Here is a 27,035-nt window from a genome sequence, read left to right on the forward strand (position 1 = left end):
ATATCACTGCTATGTCCTGCGTCGTTCTTTCCGCGATATTGTGCATAGCTCCATCCATGTGCAGCTGGCGTTCCATCCTTTTCGCTAATGCTGCAGCTGGAAGGATCGGCACGACCGGTGAACCTTATGCAAGTACTTGAGTCAAACTTGGCGAGCGACAATGGGCGGGACCCTCGTTCACAAGGTTCTTAAAGTTGTGCACAATACACAAGCACTATTGCCGAATTGCAGACATGAATGTGTCAACGATAGAGGTAATCACCAAAGATGCGACAGACTCGATCGAGAAGACCGATGGGGTGGTTCGTTAGTACGAACGATCCAACCACTCCGAGGCAGTCCGGTTCGTATGTCTTGATGAGACAGGGCAAGGCGTCGATCACGGATAGAGCCAACAGCTCAACGTATTTGCAACAACAACCCATGCGAATGGAGCGCAGCGAACAGCTTGAACGAGTATAGTGCGTTGCAGGTGACGAAAGCCATAGCTCCCATAGGTCCTTGACTAGTCAGGCACCACCAACCCGAAGGCTCTTTCTCTGGCTTTGGATTAATCCCTGTGCTTCCTAATCATTCGAGACTTTTGTAACTTGTGAACTTCCACTGGTGGAGTCGTGGTAGCTAGGGCGGAAAGTCCGCGGTGTGACGGTGAATTGACCACTGTGTGACTGTTCGGTATATGTGTCGACAAGTCTCATGCAGTAGCGTCCTGCAGCGGGCCGCTTCAGACGTTGATGAGGTACGGCGTATGCGGGAACCGGTGTGCGGAGACTTTCTCAAGTGTCAAACCTTCCTGAACACCCGATTTTGTGCATAAAATGCATGAATTGTGCAGTGCATGTTATGCGCTGGACATGCTGCAGCCCCAATGTCGATGCAGGGGCGTCGTGCATAAATGTGTACGTTTCCAACCCTGTAACCTTGCAAGTTCACGAACCTCTGGCAGCCTTTCGAATGGTTGAGTCGCTGCCTTTGTTACTCAAACCTCGGCTGAGACCACCACCAAGACCTCTGCCCAGTGTCGGATTCCGGTCGCTCGCCCATGGTAGCAATTCGTCTGCTGTACTGATACTATTATCTCGCGTCCTTGTCGCGTGCGAAGTTGATTGCGATATTTGCTGTGCGTATGAGGGGCCGACCGCTGTAGATGCTGTATGCGTCGACGAGGTCGATCGATGCCTTGACTGACCTTGAAGTGCTAACAAAGCATTGAAGGCACTTTCAGGCGCACCAAAGGTAGCACCCGTTGACTGACCTCGATGACTGCGATGCTGTGTAAGCGACAACGAGCGCTCAGTGCTATCTGTATATCCCTCGCTGTGTGGTGTTACCAGTGCAACATCTTGATCAGGCTCGGTAGGGGCATTGTCAGGATATGGCACGGTGATCTCACTCAGAGTTGAGCATGAGCAGCCGCACCCTGTGGGACACCCAGGAGCTTCGTCCGCAGTAACCGAGTAAGCCTTTAATAACGTTGTACTGTTGCTATGCTTTCGCTCTTCTACCGACTGATGCCCGTACCAGCCTTGTGCGCACTCATAGCACACCAAATGACCACATTGAAAGCAGGGTAGCGAAAGACCGTGCACCGCCATATCGCAGATCGAGCAGCGCTGCTTCTTCGAAACCTTGCGATGCTGCTTGTGACATTCTTGGGAAATGCAGTGCCAACCAATGGCAACGCCGTTCTTCTCTATCGGCGCTAGTGTGCTTCCGCATTCTGGACAGCAGCGCCGAACTTCTAGACCTGTTCGCGCTTCGACGCTTGAATTACTCGAGCTACGCCCATTGATAAGCTTATCAAGCATGATTGACGCCTGAGAACAGAGCTTGTTCATCTCCGCTCTTTGTGGCCACAGCTGCCAAGCTTCAAGCAGGTTCATATACTGCCGTACATGGCTTAGGCATTGGCGCAACACCTCCTCTGACGGCATAGACGAGTGCAGTAGGCTATCGTCAACTTCGGCATTCAAGGAAGGGGCATGGATTTTTGTCTTGAGTTTCCGTTTGCGTGGCTGCTGTAGAGGCGTCTCTGCGCCATCGTTCCTCAGCTTCCGAAGGTGGCCTCCAGCATTTTGACGTTGATCGTTGTCACCTGTATAGCCAGATACGTTGGCCAGGCTCAACGAGGTCTTCAGGCGAGACCGTGCCTCATTGAAAAAGTTGTCATCTGGCGAAGCCCGTAATGATTTTGAAGACCTATGGTGTTGCGCACTAGCCCGGTGAGCGCTTCGAACTGGTGGCGACGGTAAACGAGGTTTTGCCCGAGGCTGACTTGCTACCAAAGAATCTGATTTCCTACTGAAGCGGTGACTTTCGGGTGAGCCAGCCAAGGAGGTTGCAGAAGAATGTATAGCCGAGACAAAACCACTGGGATCCTGAGCAACGACATTCGGAGCGCCAGAAGATTGTTGCGTGTTACCGACGTAGTTTGTGGCCAGCGTGGAAGTAGGCATTGACGTACTTAGTTCCGCGTGTGGATAGCCAGGCCCATCAGACCTACTGGGGCGTGGACCCTGTTCGTAAACACCATTGCGAGGATCAAGTCGCCGATCTTGGACGTTTCGCAAAGCTTGTGTTACATATGCCCGTTCCGAAGACTGGGAACGGTCCTTCGCCGGGTGTTGCATAGCGCGTCTTTCCAGGTGCTGTATGAAGCTAAGCTGGGCCTGCAAGTAGATTGCCGAAAGCATTGCAAGCATCTGAACGTCGGCGGTTCGGTCGAAATGCTGCATAATGCCGTAAGCCAGTCGGGTTGTGCGCAATAGGTCCTCTAGCCATGTCTTGTCTGGCTCTTTCTCATGTGGGCTCTCACGAAAGGCATCGCCGCCAGCGAGCGTGGGTCTAAGAAACTGCGCCGGAGGTGGCTCGGGATTGACCTTTAATGTCCTTTGTACTTGCTGAGAGGGCCTCGATGCCAAAAGTGACTCAAGGAGATTCCAGGCATTCGCAGCAGTACTTAATGAACACCGTTCCGCAACAGCACGATTGTGCTCGCATGTACTTCTGATACTATCATTGATCTGATATCCTAGAGCTGCTGCTTCACTAGCAGGAAGTAAGCCACTAAGGTCGTGGATGGCTATTACTGTGGGCTGACTTGCATCGCCAATCCTCGTACCATCGAGGGTCGTAGACTTCTGAGAGCCCTCGGCTGATTTGTCACGTTGCAAAGAATCGAGGGTCGTCCTTTGCCATGGCACGAATCTATTGGTTCCCACTTCGAAAACACCAGAAGAGTCGGAAGAGGACGTGCTTGACGAAGAAACAGAAGAATGGTCGCTGTGTTCGGGATCTGACTCATCAGGACCTTGGGCAATTATGTCCTTCGCTTTTCTGGCTGGTGAATCTATCTGGAACTTGCCAAAGCCACCGAAGAGCTTGCTAGAGTCCGATTCGTCTAGCTGTCCGGTACCAATGGTACTCAGGAACGAAGTCGGTTCCTTGTTCTTGGGCCGGAAAAAGCATACAAGCTTGCCATTCTCAGCCCAGATTGCTGCACAGCCTTTGGCCAGCGGTACGTTCACGTTCTGATTCTTGTGAGCAACTTTTGGTACTGAACCGACCTGGTCGTCATCTGAGTCGTCTGACACATCTTGTGCGATGTCCACTGCTTCGAGTATTTTGGAGTCCGTAAGCGAGTCCCTCATCAGCCAGCTGATGATTTGATCGAGAGTCTGTTCTTTTAGTAGATACCGCACTATTGCTTCTATACAACCCCGTCCTTTGGCTTTGTGCGCTTCTGCAATGTTTTGTACATCCTCCATCAACTTCTTCTGTGTTTCTGCTGTGATGGAACTTGTTCGTTGCACGTGTACGATAGCTCTTGCATCCTTTGGATAGGCCTTTGGGAACTTGAGGTCTATGCGTGTGTATACCGTCGCAGAATCCGGATCGCCCCACGGGCTCTCTAGTGACATGGTCGCCTTTCTTTGAGATACGTCGACCGTCTCGAAGTCGACCTTCCTGAATTTCTCACCCACTGATGTGATCTCATCAGCTAGCGCGTCCGTATCCCAAGAGGCTATCTTGACATTTTTCATCCAAGAGATCGGATCTGTGTCGGGTCTGCCAGAAGCTTTACCATGCATGTCTGTTCTGCGAGCATTTTTTCCTGTTTGAAGCCATCCTTTGAACTGAGTCACTGGCACTCTGCTCATGCCCATATTCGTGCTCGGTCGGCCTCTCACACGCAAGAACTGGTTGCTGGCAGGAAACGAATCCGCACGAGGAGGAGCTGCAAGGACAGCATCTTGCTCTCGCGGCTCATCTCGAAACGTTCTGTATCTTGCACCTCTTCTCGTGAAGCGCAGACGCTGGGGTTTCGAGATACCCTTCTCGTACCCAACGTCCGTAAACACATTTTCAGGCACTGCATGTAAACGCAACTCGCGGTCTGTACCCCAAGAAACAAGCTGAAAGTCTCGATGATCAATTCCGTCCTTTACAGTCCCAAAAGCACGCCAGAGGAACTCTTTGACTTGTCCTTTATGCCCAGGGAAGACATGTACAGGCTTGACAGCACCGCTGTCGTGGACGCCATTGACGGCTCGCCGATCATACAGATGCAGATTCCCGTTACCACGCTGTGGCATTACCATTAAACCCCATCCATATGGCGTGTGGCGTGCTCTCCAAACTGGAAAGTCAGTCTTGATAACTCGGTCTGGCACATTTGCCTCCTGGTTGGTGTCCCAGAATTTGATTGTCTTGTCAAGCGAACAGGTCACTATTTTGCTAGGCTCGAAACGATTCCAGTCGATCCCGTAAATTTTTGTGTCATGCGCTTCGATCGTTCTTGCTGGATAAGCACCCTTCCGATCATCCCAGATATGCAGGAATTTGTCGTGTGAGCTCGCTAGGACATGCTCATCCTGTCGACTCCACTTGACTTGAGTTGCACCCGCGAACCAGTCGGAGAACGATGTGACAGGGCGACCGGGGCATCTGAGATCCCAGCAATGCACGAAACTGTCGACGGAACAAGTAGCCAGCTTGTCAGGATGATGAGCGGAAAAGTTTATGTCGGTGATAGCGCGGGTATGTCCGTGCAGCACATGTTCGATCGAATTGCGCCAACCGACCATGTTGAGATTCCATACTAACGCTTTCTGGTTGGAAGTACTCACAACCCAGTAATCACGATCTGCAAATGGTGACCATTGGACATCAGCTACCTCCCATGGTGTCCGATGCGGAAGGAAGCGAGGCGGTGAATATGGCGAATCAAGATCGATGATATGTAGTCCTTCCTTGGAGCCTAGGACAACATCGCGACCAGCAGGGGATATGGACATGGATCCGATGAGCTGAGGGAGCGTGAAAGAAGCATCTTTGCCGAAAGTCTCGTTGGACTGCGTAGAGTCCTGTGACGTGAAGCTCATGGTGGCCAGCGACACGAGAAGTGCTTCTTAGACTGCTTGTCTGGGGATAAAGGCAATCTCATGTTTGTCATAGTCCTCTTCAAGTAGCACGCATCGAGGCTGCGCTTCCATGCAATATTCCTCGAATTCTGTTGCTCTGGGACACTTGTGCGGCACCTATACGATGAAGGTGTGTTTGGTAATGAAGGAAGTGCTCAGACTGCTTGACAACGATGAAGCAAATAATGCCAGCAAGGACAACAGCCTTCTCATAGCTCGCGTGCTGTTCCACCGACGCGTCGGCTGACCTTCCTTTTAGTGGTAATTACAGTACATGGAGACGTCACCAGCAGGTCAGGGTGCGCCTGCCTTTGTGCCTGAGATGGGTCGTTTGCTTCAACAGATTCATTTTTGGATATACCATTGCCAGCAGCCGCTACTACTGACTGGTCTCTTTGCCTCTGCCTGCACGCGATCCAGCACGACTAGCATTCTGTTCCCCCTCGCCGTAGATCACATATTACGACTAGGGCACGGCGACGAGGATCTGATAGTGGGGCAGGTACCCAAGGCACAACGACTACTGGTACCATTGTAGGATTAGACGGTGGTACAGTGAGCAGATATGGCTTTGCCGAAGCGGATCATCAAAGAGACTGAACGTCTCATGTCAGAGCCGTATGCCTGTCCGCGAGAAATTACATTTGACCATTTGCTGAAGCATGTGATAGTGTTCCTGGCATCAACGCAGTACCGCACGAGGACAACTTGAGATACTTCGATGTCACGATACATGGGCCTACGTCGTCACCGTATGAGGGTCAGTAGTATCATGTGGGACCATGAGCATTTGATTGATGAACAATAGGAGGCATTTTCAAAGCGGAACTCTTTCTGCCAGACGACTATCCAATGACACCCCCGAAGATCAGGTTCTTGACTCGTATATATCACCCCAATATTGACAAGCTCGGTCGAATCTGTCTGGATGTACTCAAGAGTAGGTTCGCCCAACAGGAAGTTATGGCTAGCTGCTAATACAGAGTCACAGGCAATTGGTCGCCTGCACTTCAGATAAGAACCATCCTGCTGTCAATACAAGCACTACTCGGTGCTCCAAATCCAGATGATCCATTAGCCAACGACGTGGCCCAGAGGTGGAAGGAGGATGAAGCTGCAGCCATCCAGACTGCAAGGGAATGGACAAAGACTCATGCTATGGCTTGACAACAGTATAGAGTATTACCAGTTTTGGGGACACCGACTACCAGCTTGAGTCATTAGCCGGCACTTTGATACCCAGATAACATCGATGGGACACGATTTGACGATGGCATGATAAGATGAATAGATGATTGCAGAAGTGAGTCCAGAGAACTTGGAACAGTTGCCATTGCCCCGTCTGGCTTTTGAGCCGATGCCCATGAGGAAGAGGAATTTGACAAGTGGCAGCCGATCAGGTTAGTGAAATATCTCAAGTCGAATGATGATACAACTGGGCCAGCTTTCACATGGTGCAGAGCGCGCTTCGAAGCAGAGACAAAACAGCTCGAAAAAGATTACATCACGCGAGTGAAGGAATCATGGTCTTTTTCACTAATTCAGTCTTGCACAGTGGCCTGCTTCCTCTCCAACTAGATGGTATCGCACAAACTGCATCAGACATTCTCTTGTGCTTTCATACAAAAAGTTGTCCTTCGAGTTGCTTGATAAATAACTGCTGTTTCGAAAAGCGTCGCGCTCGCATTGTCAGATAATAACAGCATGATGTCGCCACAATGTTCAACCCCAACAGTCAATGATCAGTCGCGCCTGCCGCAAACACAAAATCGCTTTTTGCCCGTGACGCCGGTCAAGGTCAAGAGTCAGGAAGGAACCAAACAGAGAGTTGCAACTCCGAAAAGCAATGACACAACCACACCAACACCGACCATTAGAGAAAGACGAGGACGACGACAATACCTTGCTAACGGCGACTTCCATCCTTTGTCGGTCTTCACCAAAAGTGCTCTGTTTCCCTTCCATCTAGACACAGACAAGGCTTTCGAAATCCTGAAAGGCGATAGTCCAGATCGTGTGGAAGAAGCGAAGAACGCCATCAGTCCAGAAAGAGAAGAGGAGACTTCTGGCGGGGAAGAGGAATCCCAGGCATTGCATCGGGCGCCACAAACCTGCACGCCTCCCCCGAAGAGTCCATCGTCCCAGACCACCACAGAGACCATGACCTACTGTCCAAGCTCTGACATGGACCTCATTACTGCTCTCAAGATGACCTCACCAGAGAAAGACAGCGTACCCAAAGTACATGCCGAATTTGCTACACTATGCGAGCTGCCGGTCCCCGAGCCTTCACAACATCCAGCATTTTTCTCAAACCCTTTTGACGTCAAGACCGAAGCACCATTGCTGTTCACTTCGACTAGTGTGGATGAGATCCGTCTCTCCAACCACAAGTACACGCGGCGAGACAGCAGCTCAAAGATAGGAAGAGAAAGTATCGAGCGAAAGAGATCCTTCTTCGGCTTAGAGCTTAGGACGCCATCCTCGGCAAGAAGCAGAAATGCCTTCAGTAGCTCAGAAGACTCACCACTGCCACTAAGTATTCCGACACCAAGCACGGGCAATCCTTTCGGTTCAGTCAAGGGCTCCTCTCCACTACACATGGAGTATATTACACCAAGAGAAAGTACCAGTTCTCACAGCACAACCAACTCTGTCAGAAAGTTCTCAGACCTGTTCAGAAGGAAGGACAGCATCGAACGGAGTCTTGATTCCCTTCCATATACGCCTCGCAGCTCTCAAGACAGTCCGCATCTTGATCGTAGCGATCTGGTAAGTTCTCAACTCCTCGTCTCGTCTCTCAGCCACCTAATATATTGATCGCAGGAACGTTACCTCCGTACAACCACCAACACCCCAACCTACGATCATGACCCGACCTCTCCCTTTCCACGCCATCCCATCAGTGCTCGAGGCTGGAAATCACGTAACCTGAAGTGCACAACTTGCATCGATAGTCCATGTGCCGTCTGCCAGCGGACCTGCTGCGCCTTCAGAGCCGCCGTCCTCGCCCTTGACAATCACCCAGAAGGATCTCTCGGTCGGGGTGGTGCATTACAAAGAATTCAGGAGATCACGAAGATCTTTCCCTACGGGCGAGAAGTGCCGACCTTCCTCCGATGCACTGAAGGAGATGGAGTAGAGGGCAAAGGTGGATGCGGCCAAATGGTCTGCCCAGAGTGCTGCAGCATTTGTCCAGACGAGTTTTGCGGCGATACGTTGTGCCGTAAGTGCAAGCCGAACATGTGGGAGGAATGTGAATGGCATAGAGACAATGCTCTTATGTTGGCGTACAATACCTAGACATGTCAGAAGTGGAAAGTCTATCAAAGAAGCGTACTTGTCAAAGGTTTATTACTGGGAAATATGTGTACAAGATCGAGCAGTCAAAGCACGTGGTACCATACAAAAGTCTTCAGGCATAAGGCAGCAGCTCGCCTGATAACAAGCAACCGATAGCTTTATTCGAATACTATAGAAGACTTGCTCCTCTCCGGTAGAATCTTTGTTTTTGACGAATTCACATCGCATACAGTGCCCTACAGTCTTCACGGACCCTGATGTAACCAGGTTGTTGAATTCTTTCGGTTTGGTGAGCTTCGCCCGTCGTTGCTGGAATTGTCCATCATATCTTGGTGTATAGTTGCAGCGAAAGTAGCCTGCTTTTTATTCACGAATCATGCCACAAGGCATGCCGGCTTGGTTTGGCCTTAGATAACAATGTAGCAAAAGCGTCAAGCTGGCAGGTTGATCACGCAGTAGACTCCAAGATGTTGAGGTGCTGGAGCTCGTACTATGTCAGTCTACGAGGGATCCAATATTTGGACTTGTGATTGCTTTCGATCAACAATGGCTTGGGTTCGTACGAACCTGATCGATGGAGGCTCAGCGGTGTTCTCCGTGTGCTTCTTTAGGCGCTCACGTGGCGCTGTTAAGCCCAGAGCGCAAGCCCGAGAAGACAATTTAGGCATATCGTTCGGCTTGCGGTACACCTGATACTACGGTAAGGCCTTCCGACATCAAGCGTTGCACATCCGGAGAAGACCACGTTCTCGCTAATGAAGCACAATTTAATGTTCTGCGCTCTAGGTGTATGTAGATCGACGAAACGCATGTACAGTCCGAATAAGGAGAGCTCGTCGGTTGTTTTTCGTCTGCCTAAGTTCCTGGCACCGGGCTGTTCAAGAACATGTTACCGAGGGAGGAACGCTGCATTGTGCAGGAACCACGTGCACGAGTGGTAATCTTCATAACCGATGCACAGCCAAGAACAGCTATGCAGGGATACCAAAATGCGGAGCTGTTCAGCCAACCCCGGCCGGGGAAGACATGGGGTTCAGCTTGCTAGATCTAGACTTGCTTTGAGTCTCTCTGCTACTAGTTGTTGTCGCAAATGTCTACCGCCTCGTGAAGCTCTTTCGCTACAGCATACTGGTTTGTTTGTCATCGATCCTTTTCACCCTGCCAACAGACGACGTGCCAATTTAGGCATCATGGTGGCTTCTCTGAGAACTCGTCAACCTTCTGAGGATGATCAGGAAGAGCATCGCAAAGCAAGGAAAAGAGCTACTGACCGCCGTGCTCAACGAGACCATAGACTACGACGAAAGGCATATGTCAAGCACTTAGAGGAATCAGTGAAAAGCTTGACCGAACAACAGTCACCCGAAGAACGTATTGCGGCTTTGCTCGACGAGCAAAAGCAACTTCGCGAGAAGTGTAACGACATGACGGCCCAGCTCGAGCGAGTAAGAGCCATCGTGTCGAAGAACAAGGATGCCGTGGATGATAGCTCTGAGCATCTTCAGCGACTACCCTCGCCTGGCGGTTCACGAAACGACCCTGGCCAGCTCTCTACCAATCTGGCAGCTGAGAGATCTATGGGCGAGAGCACCACATTCGACGAAGCCGACCCATTCTTCAATTATGCTGATTCCAACCACAAAGACATTGTAAGATTCTGGATCTCGTTACATGGAAGCGTAATGTACTAATCTTCCAGGACTCCGGGATTGACGACAGTCTCTACGGCATAGATCTCACCCACATTGACGCGGTCTCTCATTCAGCAAACATCTGTGCAGATCCTATTGAGATCTGGAATGATCCGGCAGGCCATACTACGAAGGACTTATCGAACGCAAACGAGAACATCGAGCATCGGTCCACCAGTGGTTCATTGGAGACCATATTTCCGACCGCAAACGGCTCATCCGAGCTGCTACTTTGGAACCACACGCAGCCTGACACCGCTGTAATAGATCTCGACGCCTTGCAGCATTCATCGCAGCCGCTCACACTGTCACTCCCTTCCTTCAGCAGTTTTGATTACCTCACGTTCCCGAAGTGTAACCCGCCTGTAGGTCATTCCGACCGGGCGTTGATGGGTTTTGTCGAAGAAGCGCGGATTGAGCATAGGAATGGGCATTTCAAGACGACTACACCATCTCTCCGCACTCTAACATCAGATCCACCGCCAGACGTTCTTGCATATCGACTCTTCCATTTCATCTGTAGCTATGGTCCAATACCACTCCATCTACTTCTAGCCACGTATTGGTGCCAGTATCTGTACCTCCGTGTGAGTCTGCCTTCACTTCAATCAGCTCACCTAGTAACTGACAATGGAAAACATAGTGGCTTGTCCTTGGAACACGGCAAGCATATGATATGATGCCGATTTTCATGCGGCCTACTAAATTGCAGTGCAGCGTCCCTCACCACTTCTTTGTCGGAATGCTTGTGTGGTACGTCTGTCATCCGACACGGTGCCTTCCCTTCTCTGATTCTACTGATAACACTTGGCTCTGACATCTACCGCTTAGGCCTACACTTCGAGACGCTCTTATTAGAGATGGAACAGATCCGGAAGCAGTTGGAATTGCTGCACTCCAGAGCCTTGGAACGCAATGGTCAGGCTCGGGCCTACATGGGATACTCTCGGGAATGGATGTGCTCGGTATCATCCAGCAACAAGCCCAGACACTGAGTTTCTGGAGCGTGGACAACGGATTTTTCAAGAAGTTCCCGCAATTCGCGGGCTGTCAGCTTCAAAGCTGATACATGGTAGACAATGATGTTCTGGCACTCACGACGCGGACCCTGGAAGCGGCTAACGTTTGTTGTAAAGCTACAGATCCTGATCTAGTTGTTCGATCCCGACTCGAACGCATCTGTCAATACTCCAGCTATTCTTTTCCAGCAATCTTCAACATCAACTACTCTGAAGTCTTTCCCCTTCGTGTAATGAGAGAACCCATGAATTGCCTCTGGATAATCATGCTCTTCCACATTTACACCCGCCTCACGCAGCTTTCGAGCGTACACGTCGGCTTCCTTCTTCAGGCAATCCAGTCCTGCTGTCAAGACCAGCGCCGACGCAGGCTTCAGCTCCTTCAACAGACCACTCTCTGTCAACAAGGGTGCAATGAATATCTGCTCTTTGTCAATGTGTGGCGGAAGGTACGAGCTCTCCATTAGCTCGGCGATTCCAACGGGAAGGCTCTTCGCTTGCACGGCCGCCTCAGCACGTTGGAACCGGGTGCGGTATAGCGCGTTGCATTCGACGCTGGGGTAGATGAGTATCTGTTTGACTTGTCTGAAATCGTTAGGGAGTGCGTTTCGGAAACGAGCACATGGCCCATTCGAGAATGATAGGAGTAACGAGAGCGCTGCTGTCAAGTTGCCGCCAGCTGAGTTCCCCATTACCGCCACGCGCCGTGGGTCGATATCAAGGCCTTGCGACTGTGCAGCTGGAGTGAATGCCCATTTCAGAACCTCGTAAATCTGTAGCAGGGCATGAGGGTATGGGTGTCTCGGGGCTTTTGCATAGTCAATGGAAATGACAACTGCTCCTGTCTGCAGGGTGTTAGTTGGATGGGGCCTGCCACGATTAAGCAGAGACTATAGCTATGAAGTGACACGTTACCTCCTCTGCAATTTTCCGATCATGCTTTTGACCGTCTTCTGGCTGTCCCAGTACGAAGCCGCCACCCTCCAGCACCATCACCAGCGGCGTTCGCTCGCCTTTCTGCATAGAACGCGCACCATGTGGCCTGCAGATGGCTATGCGAACTTGCCCGTCGCCCAACCCTGGCGTCTTGATAGTGACGATGTCATCAAAGTCCTTGCCGTCGCCGCTCATCAGCCAGACGAGGTTGCGGAGAAGGCTGGCACCGACATGTAGGTACAGCGCTTGCAGGACTGCCCGATTCGGACCGGGCTTGACTTTGGGCTCTTGTATGGCGTCTTGTGCCATACCTGCTGTGTTTCGTTCTTCTTGGATATCACGCGTCACTGGCGGCTTGTGAAGTACCTGATCAGCTTGCAACGGGCACGAACAGACACCAGGAACAATGCAGCGACGGATGCCACATCTTCATCCGGTTGACAAAATTATGCAAAGACATAATTGATCATGAGACATACAGGTTGACGAGGGTCCTCGAGATGTGCGAGGGAACGCGAAAGAGACGCGCCAAGACTGATGTCAGCGAGACTGACAACGTCTCTTGCAACCCATTCTGCCCATGATTCCTTGCACTATCGAGCGAGATGCTCACGAGCGCGATGCCGCGGTTACAAGCTGTCAAATGAGCTGAGGTAAGGAGATTCGCGCTGATCAGTCGACCATGTTATTGAATTATGTTACTTCGCTGAGCGTAGGTCAAGACTAGAACCATCAAGACTGGCTGATCTCGATTGCCAATGACGCTTACATACAATCTTTCCCCTTCGATTGTCTTCTGAGTTGCTACTTGCCTTAGTCGTGATACTCCACCGTGCACCATGATCGCAAAACCAGACATGAACGGCCACGCTACCGACACAGAACTGCCGCCTCATCCAGGACTCCAAGATCAATGGCACTCGAAACCGAGGAAGCTCCGAATCATCCATGTCGGTGCAGGAGCGACTGGTCTTTGCGCAGCGTATAAAATGGAAAGACAACTCACCGACTATGAGCTTGTTTGCTACGAGAAGAACGCAGAAATCGGCGGTACTTGGTTGGAGAGTAATGCTGCCCTCTAGGTCCGCGACTCCAAAGACTGACATTTTCCAGATCGCTACTGGGGTTGCGCGTGCGATGTGTAAGTCTGAAGCATAACTCGAAGCAGTCAGCCACCGACTAATATCTGAAAGTCCCGCACATATCTACACCTACACATTTGAGCCCAACCCAGACTGGACTTCCTACTATGCGTATTCACCAGAAATCCACCAATACTTCATGAGATTCTGCGAAAAGTACCAACTACGAAAATACATCAAACTGAACCACAGGGTTGTATCAGCACATTGGCATGAGGATAAGGGGCAATGGGAGGTCAAGATTGAGCACGATGGTCAGATCATCACTGACTGGGGTCACATCCTGATGAACGGATCTGGCTTTGTGAACAGGTGGAAGTGGCCCACCATCGAAGGACTCCATGACTTCAAGGGTGGCTTGATGCATTCTGCTGCATGGGATGGTGAGTGCTCTATCTCGAGGCATTGGGCGCTTGTGGCTTACTAGGAGCAGACTCTGTTGACCTCAAAGACAAGAAAGTGGCTCTCTTAGGTACCGGCTCGTCCGCTGTCCAGATTCTCCCACAAGTGCAGAAAGGTCAGTTTCAGATCAACACAGTGCGAGGAGCTTAACTGACGTATTCAGTCGCGAAGGAGGTTCATTACTTCATGAGGTATGTCCACCAGCTCGCAATTCCTGCTTTTATCGTACTGATTGTACAAGGTCAAACACATGGATCTCTCCGCCGATGCCCAGAGTACCGCTCGAAGCTTCGACTGGAGCAGAGAGTGAGACACAGGACAATACAACGAAAGAGGAACCAGAAGACCCAAACATCGCCCAATACTACTACAAGCCGCATGAGATCCAAAAGCTGAAAAGCGACCCGGATTACCATCTCAAGTACCGCAAAGAGATCGAATTTCGCATCAACGCGGGCTTTGCAATCTTCTACAAGGGCTCCGAAGCATCGAAAATGGCACGTAAATATATGGAAAACAACATGGCACAAAGGCTTCAGAATCACCCCGAACTTTGCAAGAGGCTAATTCCGGACTGGTCTGTTGGTTGTCGGTATGTTCAGTACCCTATTGTTTTATTTCGTGCATTCATTATGGAGACCCCCAAAGCCTAGCTAACCATGTTCAGCCGCCTCACGCCAGGTGATGGATTCCTCGAAGCACTCATCAAACCAAACGTGAATCCCATCTACAACGAGATCGCCTCTATCAAACCAGATGGCTTGCTGACCGAAGACGGACAATTCCACGAAGCCGACGCCATCATCTGCGCTACCGGCTTCGACATGGCTTGGACCCCACATTTTGAAATCTTCGGCATCGATGGTAAGAGGCTCAGGGATGTCTGGACCCCAGATCCAAACTCATACTTGGGGATCGCCGCACCTGGTTTCCCGAATTACTGGGTGATGAATGGTCCTCGAGGGGCGCTCTGCAATGGCACTGTGTTGCCGTGCTTTGAGACGCAGGTCGAGTATGTGATTGCTGCGGCGAAGAAGATTCAGTCGGATCGGATTCATTCGATGCATGTGAAGGATGGTGTTGCTAGGATGTTGAATCGGTATGTGGACAAGTGGCAGGAGGGCAGTGTCTGGTCAGACACCTGTAAAAGTTGGTATAAGAATAATACCGTCAATGGAAAAGTCATGTGCTGGGGCGGATCGGTAAGCTTTTTTCTTTGGGCGAATCTGGGAACCTGCTGACGTCGTGGCCCCCACAGTCAATCCATTACTTGAAGACGATCAAAACGCCGAGGTGGGAGCACTACGAGATACAGTATCTTGATGATGACCCATGGGGATTTCTCGGGAATGGGAAGACAAAAGGCGAGACTGAGGTGGACTTTGAAGGCATGACACCTTACTTGAGAAACGCAGACACACCGTGGACGATTGAGTAGTTCTGGCGGTTAGGTTTAAGCCGGTTTGTAGGGCATTACAAAGGTCGACTTACGACCAGAAAATCGGCAGGGCTTGAAAGCCTGATCAAGCAGTATCTGACATGTTGAGCAAAGGCTTGGTCCTACAGAAAGTTAGTGCTTCTGCTTCCAGATCAACCTTTTTTGCGGTTCTTTCAAGCGGTTCATTCGAGCGGTCCATTCAAGCATGACGGGACACATCTGCGCTCCACATGCTCATTCTTGTCACGAGGCCCGGCTTATATCAGAACGACTGACTCAGCTAGTGCTCTCCACGCCGACGCCTTGGCAACCGAGCATGTCGACCATGACTAAACCCTTATCAGGCGTGCTCTGTCAACTTAGCATTGCCATGAACAATTACTATATCTAGAACAGTGCTACACATCTACAGCTCCATCATCCTAGTCTGCCCACAACTTCAAATACCAGACCAGTATTCGCACCCTACCCACCAATCCACCACCACCATGGCCACCACCGACCTCCCAGACATGCAAGCAGTCACCGCCCAACTCCTCGCCCACACCCCAAAATCCAGCCTCGACATCCCCCTAACCGAAATCGTCGTCTTCAAACTCCTCCCCCAACACACCCCACCATCCCCCTCAGACCTGCACACAATCCAAAACGACTTCGCCGCCAAATCCGCCGCCGGCGAAGGCGTCCGTCGCGTCGCCTGGGGCTGTTCCCTGGATGATCCGTCCACAGTGATCATCATGTTCGACTGGCGAAGGATCCAGGACCACTGGGCGTTCTGGAGCACGCCTGCATTCGAGCCTGTTATGAGGGTGATCTCGACGATGTTTGAGCCGGGACGGCCGTTGGTGAGGCATTATAGGTTTGGGGAGGGGGGCATGTTGAGGCAGGAGTGGCAGAGGGTTGTTGTGTTTGATTATGGGGAGGAGGGGAAGGGGGAGGACGAGATGAAGGGGTTGTTGGGTGTTAAAGGGGAGGGTGAGGGGCAGGCGTGGAAGGGGTGGAGGGGTGGGTTTGCGGCTGATGTGGGGGAGGGGAGTTGGTATTGTGGGTGTTTGGGGTACGAGAGTGAGGAGGCTATGAGGAAGGATGATGAAGAGTTGGTGAAGATGGGGGAGACGCATCTTGTGAAATTGACGCCGGTGGAGGCTTGAAGCGTAGAAGCTTGGGATGAGTCAGGTGAACTTAGGACGCACGCATGGGAGGGTCTTAACGCCAGGATCATTCAGCTTGTGGAGCATGTCGATTATATGATGCTGAAAGGAAAGGATAGCGCAGCTCATCCGTAGAATAATGGCGTCACCCAGCTTTGGTAGCTCTTCTCAATTTCTGTCAGCTTTGTGCCTTTCACTTGCACTGCGCACCCATGAACATCCTGAGCCGGTGCAGTAGCCATGTAAGCTACTGCCCATGCCACATCTTCAGGTCCACTCATCTTGACGTGGGCTTTGGCCTCCTCAGGGACAATCTCAATCATCGGGGTTGCAGTGGAACTCGGACAAAGCATCGATATCGTGATTCCCGCAGCTGGCAGATCTTGCCTTGCCGCCGTGCTCCGCATGAGCCCGAGCACCGCAGCCTTAGACGCGTCATACATGTTCGACGATGCTATTGGAAAATACGAATTTGCTGACCCGGTGACGATGATCCTTCCGCCGTCCGCCTTGCGCATGTGGTGGACAGCAAGTTTGACACCGTACTCAACACCTCGGTAGTTGACATCCATAACGGCTGAAGGTGGTTGCTTCAAGGTCGATGAGCCATCCTCGTATTCGTCGGCGAGATAGTTGTATGCCACCTTTTCGGCTGCCTTTGTTTCTTGCGCATCTGATGCGATGGCCTTCAGCTCTGGATCAATGCCAGCGTTGCAGAAGACGATGTCTGGGGAGCCGATGTTGTCTTTGATCCATTGGAACATCTCGACTTGCTCTGACCAAGACGTGACATTACATTGGTAGTGCTTGCACTCAGGTCCGACCTGCGCCGCGGCATTCTTCAGCCTGTCCTCTCCAAGGTCCGCAATGATGACCTTGGCCCCGGATGAGTAGAAGAGCTTGGCGGTTGCGAGTCCGATGCCGGATGCTGCTCCTGTGGCGAGGATGATTTTGCCGGAGAGTGATTTTGAGAGGTCATCCGTGGACGGGCGATTGATGGTTGTCATCTTGTAGCGATGAGATTCGCGGGATCTGTCAAGCTGTTGGCAGTCTCACCATGGTTTGCAAGACGCTCACTGGCTTCAAGTAATAGCAGTGCTGACCTGCTAGCATTTCGCTGGAGCTGACTTACGTAAGTTACATTGACTCTCTTCTAAGGGGCATGGAACACGTTACATACTCCATTGATATACCCGCAAGGAATGCACCGAGAGGAACGAAGCGTGGAGTATCCGACGCCGATCAACACTGTATGCACGAAGCAAGGTACAGAAAGGCAACAATGCCAAGACTTCCCATTGCAGCTTGCCGTCCTTTTCGGCTAGCGCCAGCCGTCCCAGATCAAGATTGGGAATCAATTTCCTGTACAATCTCTCTGACAGCCTTGACTATGGGATCAAACGTCCTTTCAGGTGTCATTACCATCACGCTATCCATGTTGTTATGACAGATGGCGACCGCAAGCCCATCTCGAAAATCAGCCCAAGCAATAGAACCTCCAGCACCAGGGCTATACACAATGTCTCGATGATTTCCAACCAAAGGGTCTGAAGCCGTGGGTTCGCCACCTAGCCAGAAGCCATTGGCTCCAAACCAAACCGGAATCGTCAGTATCTTATCAGGCTGATCATGTCCGTCTCTGAATTTCGCGAAGCTTGCCACACGCTCCTTGGAAAGCAGCCTCTTACCATCGAGCTCTCCTCCATTGGCGACCATGGCGAAGATCTTCGCCACAGCAGAAGCCGTTGTGATTCCACCAGCGCCAGGATCTACACATTGTTGTACGACCTTCGTGTTGTGGACGTCCGAACCAGGGAACACAGATTTCGGGCAACTGTTGTATGATTCCTTCATGGCGAACTCATTGCCCCCAATCAGCTTCGCAACCCTCGGAAGCTCGGCATCCGGTACGCCAAGGAAGAAATCAGTGATTCCAAGAGGGTCACAGATCTCTTCTTGGACAAACGTCTGAAACGGTCGATGTTTAGGATCAGTGCGGCGAACCACTTCGCCGATGATCCATCCCCAGACCAGGATATGGTACGCATTGGCACTTCCTGGCGGAAACACAGGTTCAAAATCCGCAATCTTCTTGACTATCCAGTCCCAATCTGCCATCAATTCGGGAGTGACTCCTTCCGGCATTTGAGGTATCCCAGCTCGATGAGAGAGTGCTTGCTCGATGGTCGTTGACTCTTTCCCATGGCTTGCGAACTCAGGCCAGTATTGGCTGATAGGCGCATCTAGCTTCAATAAGCCTCGTTCGGCTTGAATGTGAGCTGCAATAGCCGTTACTCCTTTCGTGACAGAAAATACGGCCCATAGTGTCCGTTCGTCCGCTCGACGACCGGTGTCAGCATCTGCGATACCAGCAACCGCATCGACGATGAGTTTGCCGTGGTAGTAAGCAGCCACAGCAATGCCGACCTCGCCTAGCTCGATGGCGCGGGCCAGAGCCTTCTCGATCCTTGGGTCACTCGTCGAGCTCTTAGTGGTAGACATGGCCGGGATTACATGAATGCTGTGTAGGATCAAGGGCGCTCAGGCTATATCACAAGCAATGTGCAGTCGGCGTCTATGCTTGGCCAATCTCACCTCGTTTATGATGACTCAGCTGGACTGACCTCAGTAGCTGGGCGGGTCGTCATACGGGTGAAAATCCCGACTTGAAGCGGCGAGGTCCCGGAATGTACAAGTCCTGCGAAGTTAACTCGCTCGATTCCCCAAAGGTCATTTACAACATACCTTTATTAAAATCTCTCCAACCACATAGCCATCATTTGCCGCTTCACCACCACTTTCACAGCACAGCAACACGATCAGAATGCCAAACAAACTCCTGATACTAGCGGTCCGCAAGGAAGGTATGACGCCGGCCGCTTTCAAGGACTATTACGAAACAGTCCATATACCTCTCATGAAGCAACTTTCGGGGGACAAATTCCCAGTATCGCATCATCGCCGGTACTCTTCGCGGACAGGAGCTCCAGGAGAGAACGTTCCATACGATGCTGTAGCGGAGATTGTCTATCGAGACCAAGAACATATGCAGGCACATTCAGCTCTTCTAGGTTCAGAAGAAAATCAGCAGAAGGTCATGGAGGATTGTATGAACTTCCTCGACTTGAGCAAAACAGCGAACATTGTAGTGGAAGAAGACATCGAGACTCTGGGCTCGACAGGCTAAGCATTGCGAGGACTTGTCGGATTGCTGGTCACATTGGAGGACGAAGGAGGGCTATCAGGTTGAACAGAATCATCATCGCTGGTGGAAGCTGTGGTCGCTCGGAAAAGCGAAAGTATAGCGTTATAAGCTGTGTCGCAATAGAATATACACGGGGCTGCAAGAGGACCTTATACTTTCCAAGCTGTCCGTTGTGCTCAGAAGCGGGGACATGGTCAGATACAAAAATCACGTCGAAGTCTCATAGACCGGTTCGGAACGCGTCTTCGGCTGACTTGCTCGATCCTGCTTCTCGTGCTAAGCCAGATCAGGTAGGTAGACAAGGTTCGGCATACCTGCTCGAAAATGCTCTCAATCTCTCATTTCGACTGATCGGCAAGAGCTCTTCTTCTTGTCAATCTCCAGGCAAGCTTGCAACAGGTGAACCCCCGACCATGATCAGACCGCGCAGGCGAGAGCGCTTTCTCGATCAAGGATGCTTCTTCCCCACCATTCCATCCGCTGTGCGAATACGCGTATCTGGTAGAGCCCCATAGACTGACTCAAATTGGCTTATGTCAGTCACGATGTGACACGCTTCCTTGCTCACCCGCTAACAATCCATCAATACTCCACCATGTCTGGGCATATTCTGATCCTAGATGTTATTTCTGAATATCGTCCATGGGGTCGTCGACAAAGATGCTAGATTCAACGTAGACATGGCGACCAACAGTAGCTATATCGAAGCCGCCAGCGATGCCAGCCACTACCCATCGAGCCTGCCACCTGCACTCCGGGAGCTCACCATAAGCCAAGCGCTCTTCTATGCCTTCATTCTATTGACTTCGTACAGGTCATTCGATGCCTACAGGAAGCGGGTAGGTTGGCCCAGCCCCAAGATACAATCTTGTTAAATAACACCTTTCCCAGGCCAACGTGCCAGGCGTGGGTTTCTCATCCATACCCATTCTATCGTCATGGATCGCCGCATACCGGTTCACCCGGGCACCCCTCAAACTAATGACTGAAGGCGTCACAAAATACAAGCCCGGCTACTTTCGCATCGCAACAATCCAAGGTGAATACGTGATGGTGACCGACCGCAACAAGGTCCAGGAGTTTCTTCGGCAACCCGACGATGTACTCAGCATGCAGGAGGCCGCCAACGATCAGCAGCAGATCCCGTTCACGATGGGTTGGGGTATTGGCCACGCCACATACCACAATCAAGTTGTGCGTGTCCATCTGACCAAGAGTATCGAGCACCGTATTGAGGACATGGTCGATGAGATAAGACACGCCTTCGACGATCTGATTGGGGCACCGGCAGACTACCAGCCAGTACACATCTACAAGGTGATCGCCATGAGCGTCGCCCGCACCAGCAATCGCATCATGGTCGGCAAGGACTTCAGCGAGAACACGGAGTTCCTGGAGCTCGCCATTGCATATGCAGAAGCAGTCGTGATCTCCGCAGAACTTATCCGTGCCTTCCCAGACTGGATGAAACATGTTTTGATCCGTCTCACGCCAGCATGGTCACGTCGGTGGAAGGCGATGAAACATCTTAAGCCTATGTTGGAGAAGAGGCTCGCGGGTGATTTTGACGGTGGCAAGAAACCGGATGATCTGATGCAGTGGCTTATGGATGCTGCGCCTCCTGGTGAGGAGAGAACAATCCCGAAATTGGTGGAGCGAATCATGTCGATGAACGTCGCTTCTATACATACAACGACCATGGTAAGTCATCCATACCCGAAGGACAGGGGAGTGCTCATTCATAACTTGTGCAGACCTTCACTGGAGCACTCTACAAGCTCGCCGCCGAACCAGAGAAGTACATGCCCGAGCTCCGTGCAGAACTCGAAGAAGTGCTCGCCGAAGGACCCCTGTCAAAAGACAGAATCGCAAAACTCAAGAAAATGGACAGCTTCCTCCGTGAATCAGCTCGTTACAACAACGCTGGGTTGAGTAAGTACATACACTCTTTATAACCCTCCTTTCAGCTACAACACTTTCGTTGCTAACTCCACCCCACAGTGGCCGTCCAACGCAACGCCAAGAAGCAATTTACCTTCTCCGACGGCACCGTCATCCCCGCCGGCGCGAAAGTCGGCACTCCGACACGTTTCCTCCAGCGCGACCCAACAATCTACGACAACCCCGAAGTCTTCGATGGCTTTCGTTTCTCCAGACTGCGCGATCAGACAGAGGGCCCCGCAACCCAGTATCAGATGGTGAGCACGGCGCCAGAGCTACACGTGTTTGGACATGGGAAGCATGCTTGGTGAGTTTACAAGCGCCCTTGCGTTGGGCCTTCGATGTGCATGCATGCCATATACCAACTAACCGGTATCCACAGCCCCGGCCGCTTCTTCGCCGTCACAGAAATGAAACTCATGTTCGCGGAACTGATAACGCGGTATGACATGAAACTAGCGCCAGGGACAGGCGTGAATGAGACTTTTATTGCTACGATGGCCATTCCAGATACCAAGCTGAATATCCTGATGAAGACGAGGTCGTGACCTATCCTGGAAGACGAGAAGATACAAACAAGCTGTCAATCGGCCAACAGAGGAGCGGGCCAATGGCGGGCAGATGTTTATCGACTAAGGATCAGCGGACCTGACACTGACTTGGGCTTCAGGGACGAAGGGTGAAAGTGATGGTCAAGCTCAATTGTAGGGGCTACCGAGAAACGGGAGCTCGATCTAGCTAGTCGTGGTTAGATCCTCGCTGTGAAAGACCATCTTGGTTGATCCCAGCTACGCAACCCGGTCTCCTACGATCATCTACGAAGTGACCATAGAATATACACATGTCACGGAACAAACATCCCATGCCACCAATTTGACGCAGAAGAACAAGAGCAGTCCATCATTTCAAGTCATGCCATTTCATCTCTCATAAATGTTGAATATCAAGCTGTACCACAAGCATCGTCTACACCTTCCCCTGCCCTTACCTCCGCCCCCTCCTCCTCCTCCCAGCAGTCGTACTCCTCTCATAAACCGTAATCCTCCCACCCGCACCACAGAACTCCCCTGTCTCCCCCGCACACCTCATACTACACTCCCCATCCCCACCACCCGCCAGCACCGCCCCATTCTTCACAACCCCACCACAATAACACTCATTCGCATACTCCGTCCCCGCAAAGCTATATCCTCTCCCAAAACATGCATTCGCACACATCTCGACTGTCATCTTGGAGTCGGAGAAGAAATAATCCGTCAGTGTACGTTTTTGCCCTGCTGCGTCGGTGTAGCAGCCTGCGTATTGATAGGTTGCTGAGCTGGTGGAGGTCTTCACGCTGACGACCTGCTTGTTCGAGCCGGGCACATACGCATCGTTCTTGAATAAGCTGATCGCATTTGAACCGCCGCAGGTTGTTTTGCCTGATGCATCACCGCCACATTTCATGGTGCAGGCGGTTGAGCCAGAGGACGCGGAGCTAGCAATGGTATTACCCGCAAAACACTCAGCTCCATACTCAACGCCGAAGTAAGCGAGATTGTTTGCGCGGGCGGCGGCAGCGCAGGTGTCGAGGGTTTGGGAGGCGTTGTTGTTGTAGTAGCCCGTCAGGGTGCGGGTGGAGACGCTGTCGGTGTAGCAGCCTTGATAGGTTGCGTTGTTGACGGTGGGGCCGGAGCCATTGGGTGATGAGGTGGCTGATGGTGTTGAGGTTGATGTGGAGCTTAATGGTGCTGACGCGGCTGAGATACTCCAGACGCTGAGTCTATTCGGGCCTCCACAATACGCGAGCATATCTCCTGAGCAGGCCATCGAGCAGTCGGACTGTGTTGCGTTGGATGTGGTGATGGCGTAGCCGCAGTAGCATTCTCTGGCGTATTCGGTGCCGAAGAGATTGAAGCCTTTGCTCTGGCAGAATGCTCCGCAGGTTTGGGTGGTCATGTTCTTGTCGTCGGCGAAGGTCGAGCCGGAGAGAGCACGACCGTTGGTGCCATCGACGTAGCAGCCCTTGTAAGTTGCCGAAGAACCTGATGCTAGGTTGCTCGTTGTCTTTCCAGGTGTGGGTATTTGTCGAGTCTGTCCGTCTGTGGGCGTGTTTGGCGTGATGAGCCGAGCGGGACAGACTTTCATTTGTGCAGGTCCTGGCCCAGCAGTTGGCGTATTGCAGCCTGGCAAGGCACTCAAGCTACCGGTGACCTTCTCGTCAACGAGGGCGGGCTGCTGTGGACAGTTACTGCCAGATTGGGCATCATTGTTCGCCTTGAGGATCGGACAATCATCGATCTGGCCGCTACCGGAGGACTCGAGGCAGTTCTGAACAGCATTGGCTTGGACTGTCGGATCCCATCCGTTCATGAAGTCACCATGGTAGCCATATCCGGTTGAGTCGCCATTGGCAAAGACGAATTTGCCGCCGTCAGAAGAGTCTACCTGGTCGATGGAGTAGTACACCTCGTAGAAGAGATGTGGCAGTAGCACGGGGTGGGTCGGTGGGCAGATACCATTGTCGATCTGAGAAAGATATGCTACATGAGATTGATCGGGTTTGTACAGGTTAACTCCATCCCAGCAGGATTGAAACGGAATCTGTGCACGGAGACCTTGAGGGCAATTCATGGCTGCTGGGAAAGCTGGTGTCTCAGGAGCTGGCTTCGCATAGTTGATGCAGTTGAAGGAGACACGATCCGAGACTGGGCGAGGTGCTTCCTGAGCAGTTCCGTAAGTCATGGTCTTGTTGTCGTATGCCCGTAAACTTGTGTTCCCGGAAAGCATTCTGAAGCCTGGTGGGAACGATGTCGCGTTACCTTTACCTCGTCCGAGATAGTAGACGATAACTCCGCCTTGCGGCACGTCCACGAATGTGCCATCTGCCTTCTGGTAGTACATGTACGGTGTCCAGTAAGCGCTCTTATCGGCTTGCACAGTGCATGATGTGCATAAGGACTTCTGTAGACTGTCATAGTTTGATGAGATGTTGAAGTCTGTAAGCATGTTAGGGAGAGACTTAGCCGAGCTAGATGTACTCACTATTGGGGCCAGCCACGATATGAACGTGTCCAGAGACATTTCCTGGGTTGATGATGGGATCGACTCTTCCAAGCTGTATGACACCGCATTCCGTTCGCCAGAAGGCGCTGACTGCTGGAAGAGCTGTGACCAGCGCAAGCAAGTGCGCAGCACTGAGGTGAAATGAAGGCATGTTGGTCGGTGATGGTTAGTACTGTCTGGGAGGAGAGTGGCAGATTGATGTAGCAGGGCGGCTCTTATAGCATGTTGCCCTTGTAGAGCCGACAAGCGTCCAGCCGAAGCTCGAACGAAGGGTTGACGTTGAGGCACATGTCGATCGCGTGGTTGGCGTTCCAGACGAAGCATAGACCGACGCTTGGGTATTGACAGCATGATCCAATCTCCACATACAGATGGTATTGAACTTTCGTGACTGGTTCCTGTATTGGGAGGCTTGAAGAAATTGCGACGACCACCAGATTAGCAAGATGCTTGCTATTCTTTGTTATCTGTCACGGGAGCGTTGCTTTACATTGCTGTCGGCGACACCGAGCGAGCAAGGTTGAAGTGAAGCTCAACATCGTGGGCACGTCATCAGACTCGTGCTCTGCGTGATTCTCCATACTGGAGTACATTCCGTGGGGTGGTTGCATGGGAAGGAGAACGTGGAAGCATAGTTCTGCTTCTAGAAGGATGTCAGGAATGTGAATCGTAGCGCATGAACACGTGACTTCGATGCATAATTTGAATGAGATTAGTCGTCAGTGACACCTGCCAGTGCCGCGTGCAGATGAGCTTACATCGGCTGTCCGTCACATTTAGAACACAATGCCATACTCACCATTGCTTCACACGGTGTCCATTACCATGTCCGCTTCCATCGATATATCTCCATCGTTTAGGCTCACCACCATAAGCCGCGGTACTTTCGGCTGAGCTTGCTAGATTTGAAATAGTCATAATCTTCGTACTCAATGCCATCGTTTGACCTCCGCCAGCAATAGAACAGATGAGAAGATGTCTCATGAAACCCGTGGCTGCCGAAGGCAGTACTGAGCAAGATCGCTCGCCAAGCCTTGGAGACTTGTGTTAGGACAAACATGGTTCTGTTACGTTGTTTGATATCTGTCTTGGACAACCGTTGATCGTATGGTCCAATATTGCCTTGTTGCTCAGTGTAGATTTCTTGGAAGATCATGCTCAAAACCTCGGGTGGCAGCCGGCCAAGATGTGAAGTGGTTCGTGTGGATACCATTTCTTTCTCCTCTGATGTGTTCTAGAGATGTAGGAACTGGCAGTGGTCGTCGTACTCGTGCATGCAGATTGAGGGCTGGCAAAGACGTAGAACTGATTTTGCAGGTCAGGATAAGGCTGTCAGTGGTGGGTGGCGTTTGTCTCACATGGCAAAATGAAGGCTTCGTATGGTCGATAGGTTGATCGAGAAACGTCCTGGAGAATGTGGTGTAATCTTAGTTGTGTCAATCAGCTGTTGCTTGAGCGTGTTACCTCTAGTCCCTCACCACTCCTCGTGACACCCCAACAAGCTGTCGAATTCCATGTACCCGAAATTAATTCTGAGAATTATTGCTTGGTAGGTCTCGCAGACTCGAATGATGCTGAGAAGATCCTGATTCTGCTTTCTCAGATAGAACAAGAAGTTTGAAGGGTATGATAGATAGATTTGCTGGAAAATGGGTTCGAGGACCTCGAATGGCAGGTCGTTAATGCTTGCCGTCAGCTTTATGTAGACCTCGAGAATATGAACGATTTAAAGTAAGAGTCCTTTACGCGTCCACCTTGTGGAGGGGAAGGGACGACCTAGGAACCTACACAGAACCATCTGCCGCCATCGTTCATCGTTGCTGCCTCCCTGATGGTCTACATACTTACAGCCATGAGCCTGCTACAGATGAACCATTTTGTGCCATCTCTTCCCAATTCGCAGCCACAAGGACTGGAACAATTGTGAAAAGAGAAAACTCTCAGAGTCGGTCCATCCATACCTCCTGCGATGAGCGACCGAAGCCAGACCTCAAACACAGGACAAAGATCATCAGCATCTTCTCGCATGATCGATCGACAGCCGAAGCCAGTCTCTCTTCTCTGCGGTGTCCGAAGATACAATTTTTCACATTGTGGTAAGGAGGACTTTTCTCATCGGCGAGTTGGAGATCTGTAGCTATTGTGAAATAACTCAGAGGAGGACGTTTACTATCTGTTGAGATGTTAGCTTTGTTGTACCTTGAGGCGCGGTCCCAAGAATTACAGAAATGATTCCTATTTTAACTGTCAGTATGCTGTGTGGCCGTCGTGATCAGATATCCTTACTATGAAGTAAAGCTGCGGTATCGTTAGCATTCGAAATGGTAGGGGTATTTTTG

At 51.3% G+C, this 27,035-nt stretch overlaps 12 protein-coding genes across 12 annotated transcripts; 7 read left to right on the plus strand and 5 right to left on the minus strand.

Moving 5' to 3' along the window:
- Positions 1–929: 929 nt before the first annotated feature.
- On the minus strand, positions 930–5,384 carry PMZ80_001897 (uncharacterized protein; the record flags this gene model as incomplete). Its single annotated transcript, XM_064870334.1, has 1 exon — positions 930–5,384. One exon carries the CDS (start codon positions 5,382–5,384, stop codon positions 930–932), a length of 4,455 nt encoding a protein of 1,484 aa, XP_064732787.1.
- A 604-nt stretch (positions 5,385–5,988) lies between these two features.
- On the plus strand, positions 5,989–6,590 carry PMZ80_001898 (uncharacterized protein; the record flags this gene model as incomplete). Its single annotated transcript, XM_064870335.1, has 4 exons — positions 5,989–6,041; positions 6,095–6,183; positions 6,232–6,363; positions 6,415–6,590. 4 exons carry the CDS (start codon positions 5,989–5,991, stop codon positions 6,588–6,590), a joined length of 450 nt encoding a protein of 149 aa, XP_064732788.1.
- A 540-nt stretch (positions 6,591–7,130) lies between these two features.
- On the plus strand, positions 7,131–8,565 carry PMZ80_001899 (uncharacterized protein; the record flags this gene model as incomplete). Its single annotated transcript, XM_064870336.1, has 2 exons — positions 7,131–8,195; positions 8,422–8,565. 2 exons carry the CDS (start codon positions 7,131–7,133, stop codon positions 8,563–8,565), a joined length of 1,209 nt encoding a protein of 402 aa, XP_064732789.1.
- A 1,351-nt stretch (positions 8,566–9,916) lies between these two features.
- On the plus strand, positions 9,917–11,483 carry PMZ80_001900 (uncharacterized protein; the record flags this gene model as incomplete). Its single annotated transcript, XM_064870337.1, has 4 exons — positions 9,917–10,375; positions 10,426–11,004; positions 11,061–11,170; positions 11,249–11,483. The coding sequence occupies 4 exons, from the start codon at positions 9,917–9,919 to the stop codon at positions 11,481–11,483; spliced, it is 1,383 nt and encodes a 460-aa protein (XP_064732790.1).
- An 84-nt stretch (positions 11,484–11,567) lies between these two features.
- Positions 11,568–12,681, minus strand: PMZ80_001901 (uncharacterized protein; the record flags this gene model as incomplete). Its single annotated transcript, XM_064870338.1, has 2 exons — positions 11,568–12,281; positions 12,352–12,681. 2 exons carry the CDS (start codon positions 12,679–12,681, stop codon positions 11,568–11,570), a joined length of 1,044 nt encoding a protein of 347 aa, XP_064732791.1.
- A 530-nt stretch (positions 12,682–13,211) lies between these two features.
- Positions 13,212–15,354, plus strand: PMZ80_001902 (uncharacterized protein; the record flags this gene model as incomplete). The annotated part of the gene is made up of 8 exons (XM_064870339.1): positions 13,212–13,437; positions 13,486–13,513; positions 13,566–13,897; positions 13,942–14,031; positions 14,080–14,107; positions 14,158–14,508; positions 14,584–15,118; positions 15,175–15,354. 8 exons carry the CDS (start codon positions 13,212–13,214, stop codon positions 15,352–15,354), a joined length of 1,770 nt encoding a protein of 589 aa, XP_064732792.1.
- Positions 15,355–15,842: 488 nt separating this feature from the next.
- On the plus strand, positions 15,843–16,505 carry PMZ80_001903 (uncharacterized protein; the record flags this gene model as incomplete). Its single annotated transcript, XM_064870340.1, has 1 exon — positions 15,843–16,505. One exon carries the CDS (start codon positions 15,843–15,845, stop codon positions 16,503–16,505), a length of 663 nt encoding a protein of 220 aa, XP_064732793.1.
- Positions 16,506–16,630: 125 nt separating this feature from the next.
- Positions 16,631–17,512, minus strand: PMZ80_001904 (uncharacterized protein; the record flags this gene model as incomplete). The annotated part of the gene is made up of 1 exon (XM_064870341.1): positions 16,631–17,512. One exon carries the CDS (start codon positions 17,510–17,512, stop codon positions 16,631–16,633), a length of 882 nt encoding a protein of 293 aa, XP_064732794.1.
- Positions 17,513–17,846: 334 nt separating this feature from the next.
- On the minus strand, positions 17,847–19,007 carry PMZ80_001905 (uncharacterized protein; the record flags this gene model as incomplete). The annotated part of the gene is made up of 1 exon (XM_064870342.1): positions 17,847–19,007. One exon carries the CDS (start codon positions 19,005–19,007, stop codon positions 17,847–17,849), a length of 1,161 nt encoding a protein of 386 aa, XP_064732795.1.
- A 322-nt stretch (positions 19,008–19,329) lies between these two features.
- PMZ80_001906 (uncharacterized protein) lies at positions 19,330–19,692 on the plus strand (the record flags this gene model as incomplete). Its single annotated transcript, XM_064870343.1, has 1 exon — positions 19,330–19,692. The coding sequence occupies one exon, from the start codon at positions 19,330–19,332 to the stop codon at positions 19,690–19,692; it is 363 nt and encodes a 120-aa protein (XP_064732796.1).
- A 698-nt stretch (positions 19,693–20,390) lies between these two features.
- Positions 20,391–22,199, plus strand: PMZ80_001907 (uncharacterized protein; the record flags this gene model as incomplete). Its single annotated transcript, XM_064870344.1, has 5 exons — positions 20,391–20,549; positions 20,602–21,411; positions 21,465–21,642; positions 21,712–21,958; positions 22,034–22,199. 5 exons carry the CDS (start codon positions 20,391–20,393, stop codon positions 22,197–22,199), a joined length of 1,560 nt encoding a protein of 519 aa, XP_064732797.1.
- Positions 22,200–22,635: 436 nt separating this feature from the next.
- On the minus strand, positions 22,636–24,847 carry PMZ80_001908 (uncharacterized protein; the record flags this gene model as incomplete). The annotated part of the gene is made up of 2 exons (XM_064870345.1): positions 22,636–24,629; positions 24,676–24,847. 2 exons carry the CDS (start codon positions 24,845–24,847, stop codon positions 22,636–22,638), a joined length of 2,166 nt encoding a protein of 721 aa, XP_064732798.1.
- Positions 24,848–27,035: the final 2,188 nt, after the last annotated feature.

Source organism: Knufia obscura (assembly GCF_036327395.1).
Source record: "Knufia obscura strain CCFEE 5817 isolate CBS 148926 chromosome Unknown scaffold_2, whole genome shotgun sequence".
Lineage (NCBI taxonomy): Eukaryota > Fungi > Ascomycota > Eurotiomycetes > Chaetothyriales > Trichomeriaceae > Knufia > Knufia obscura.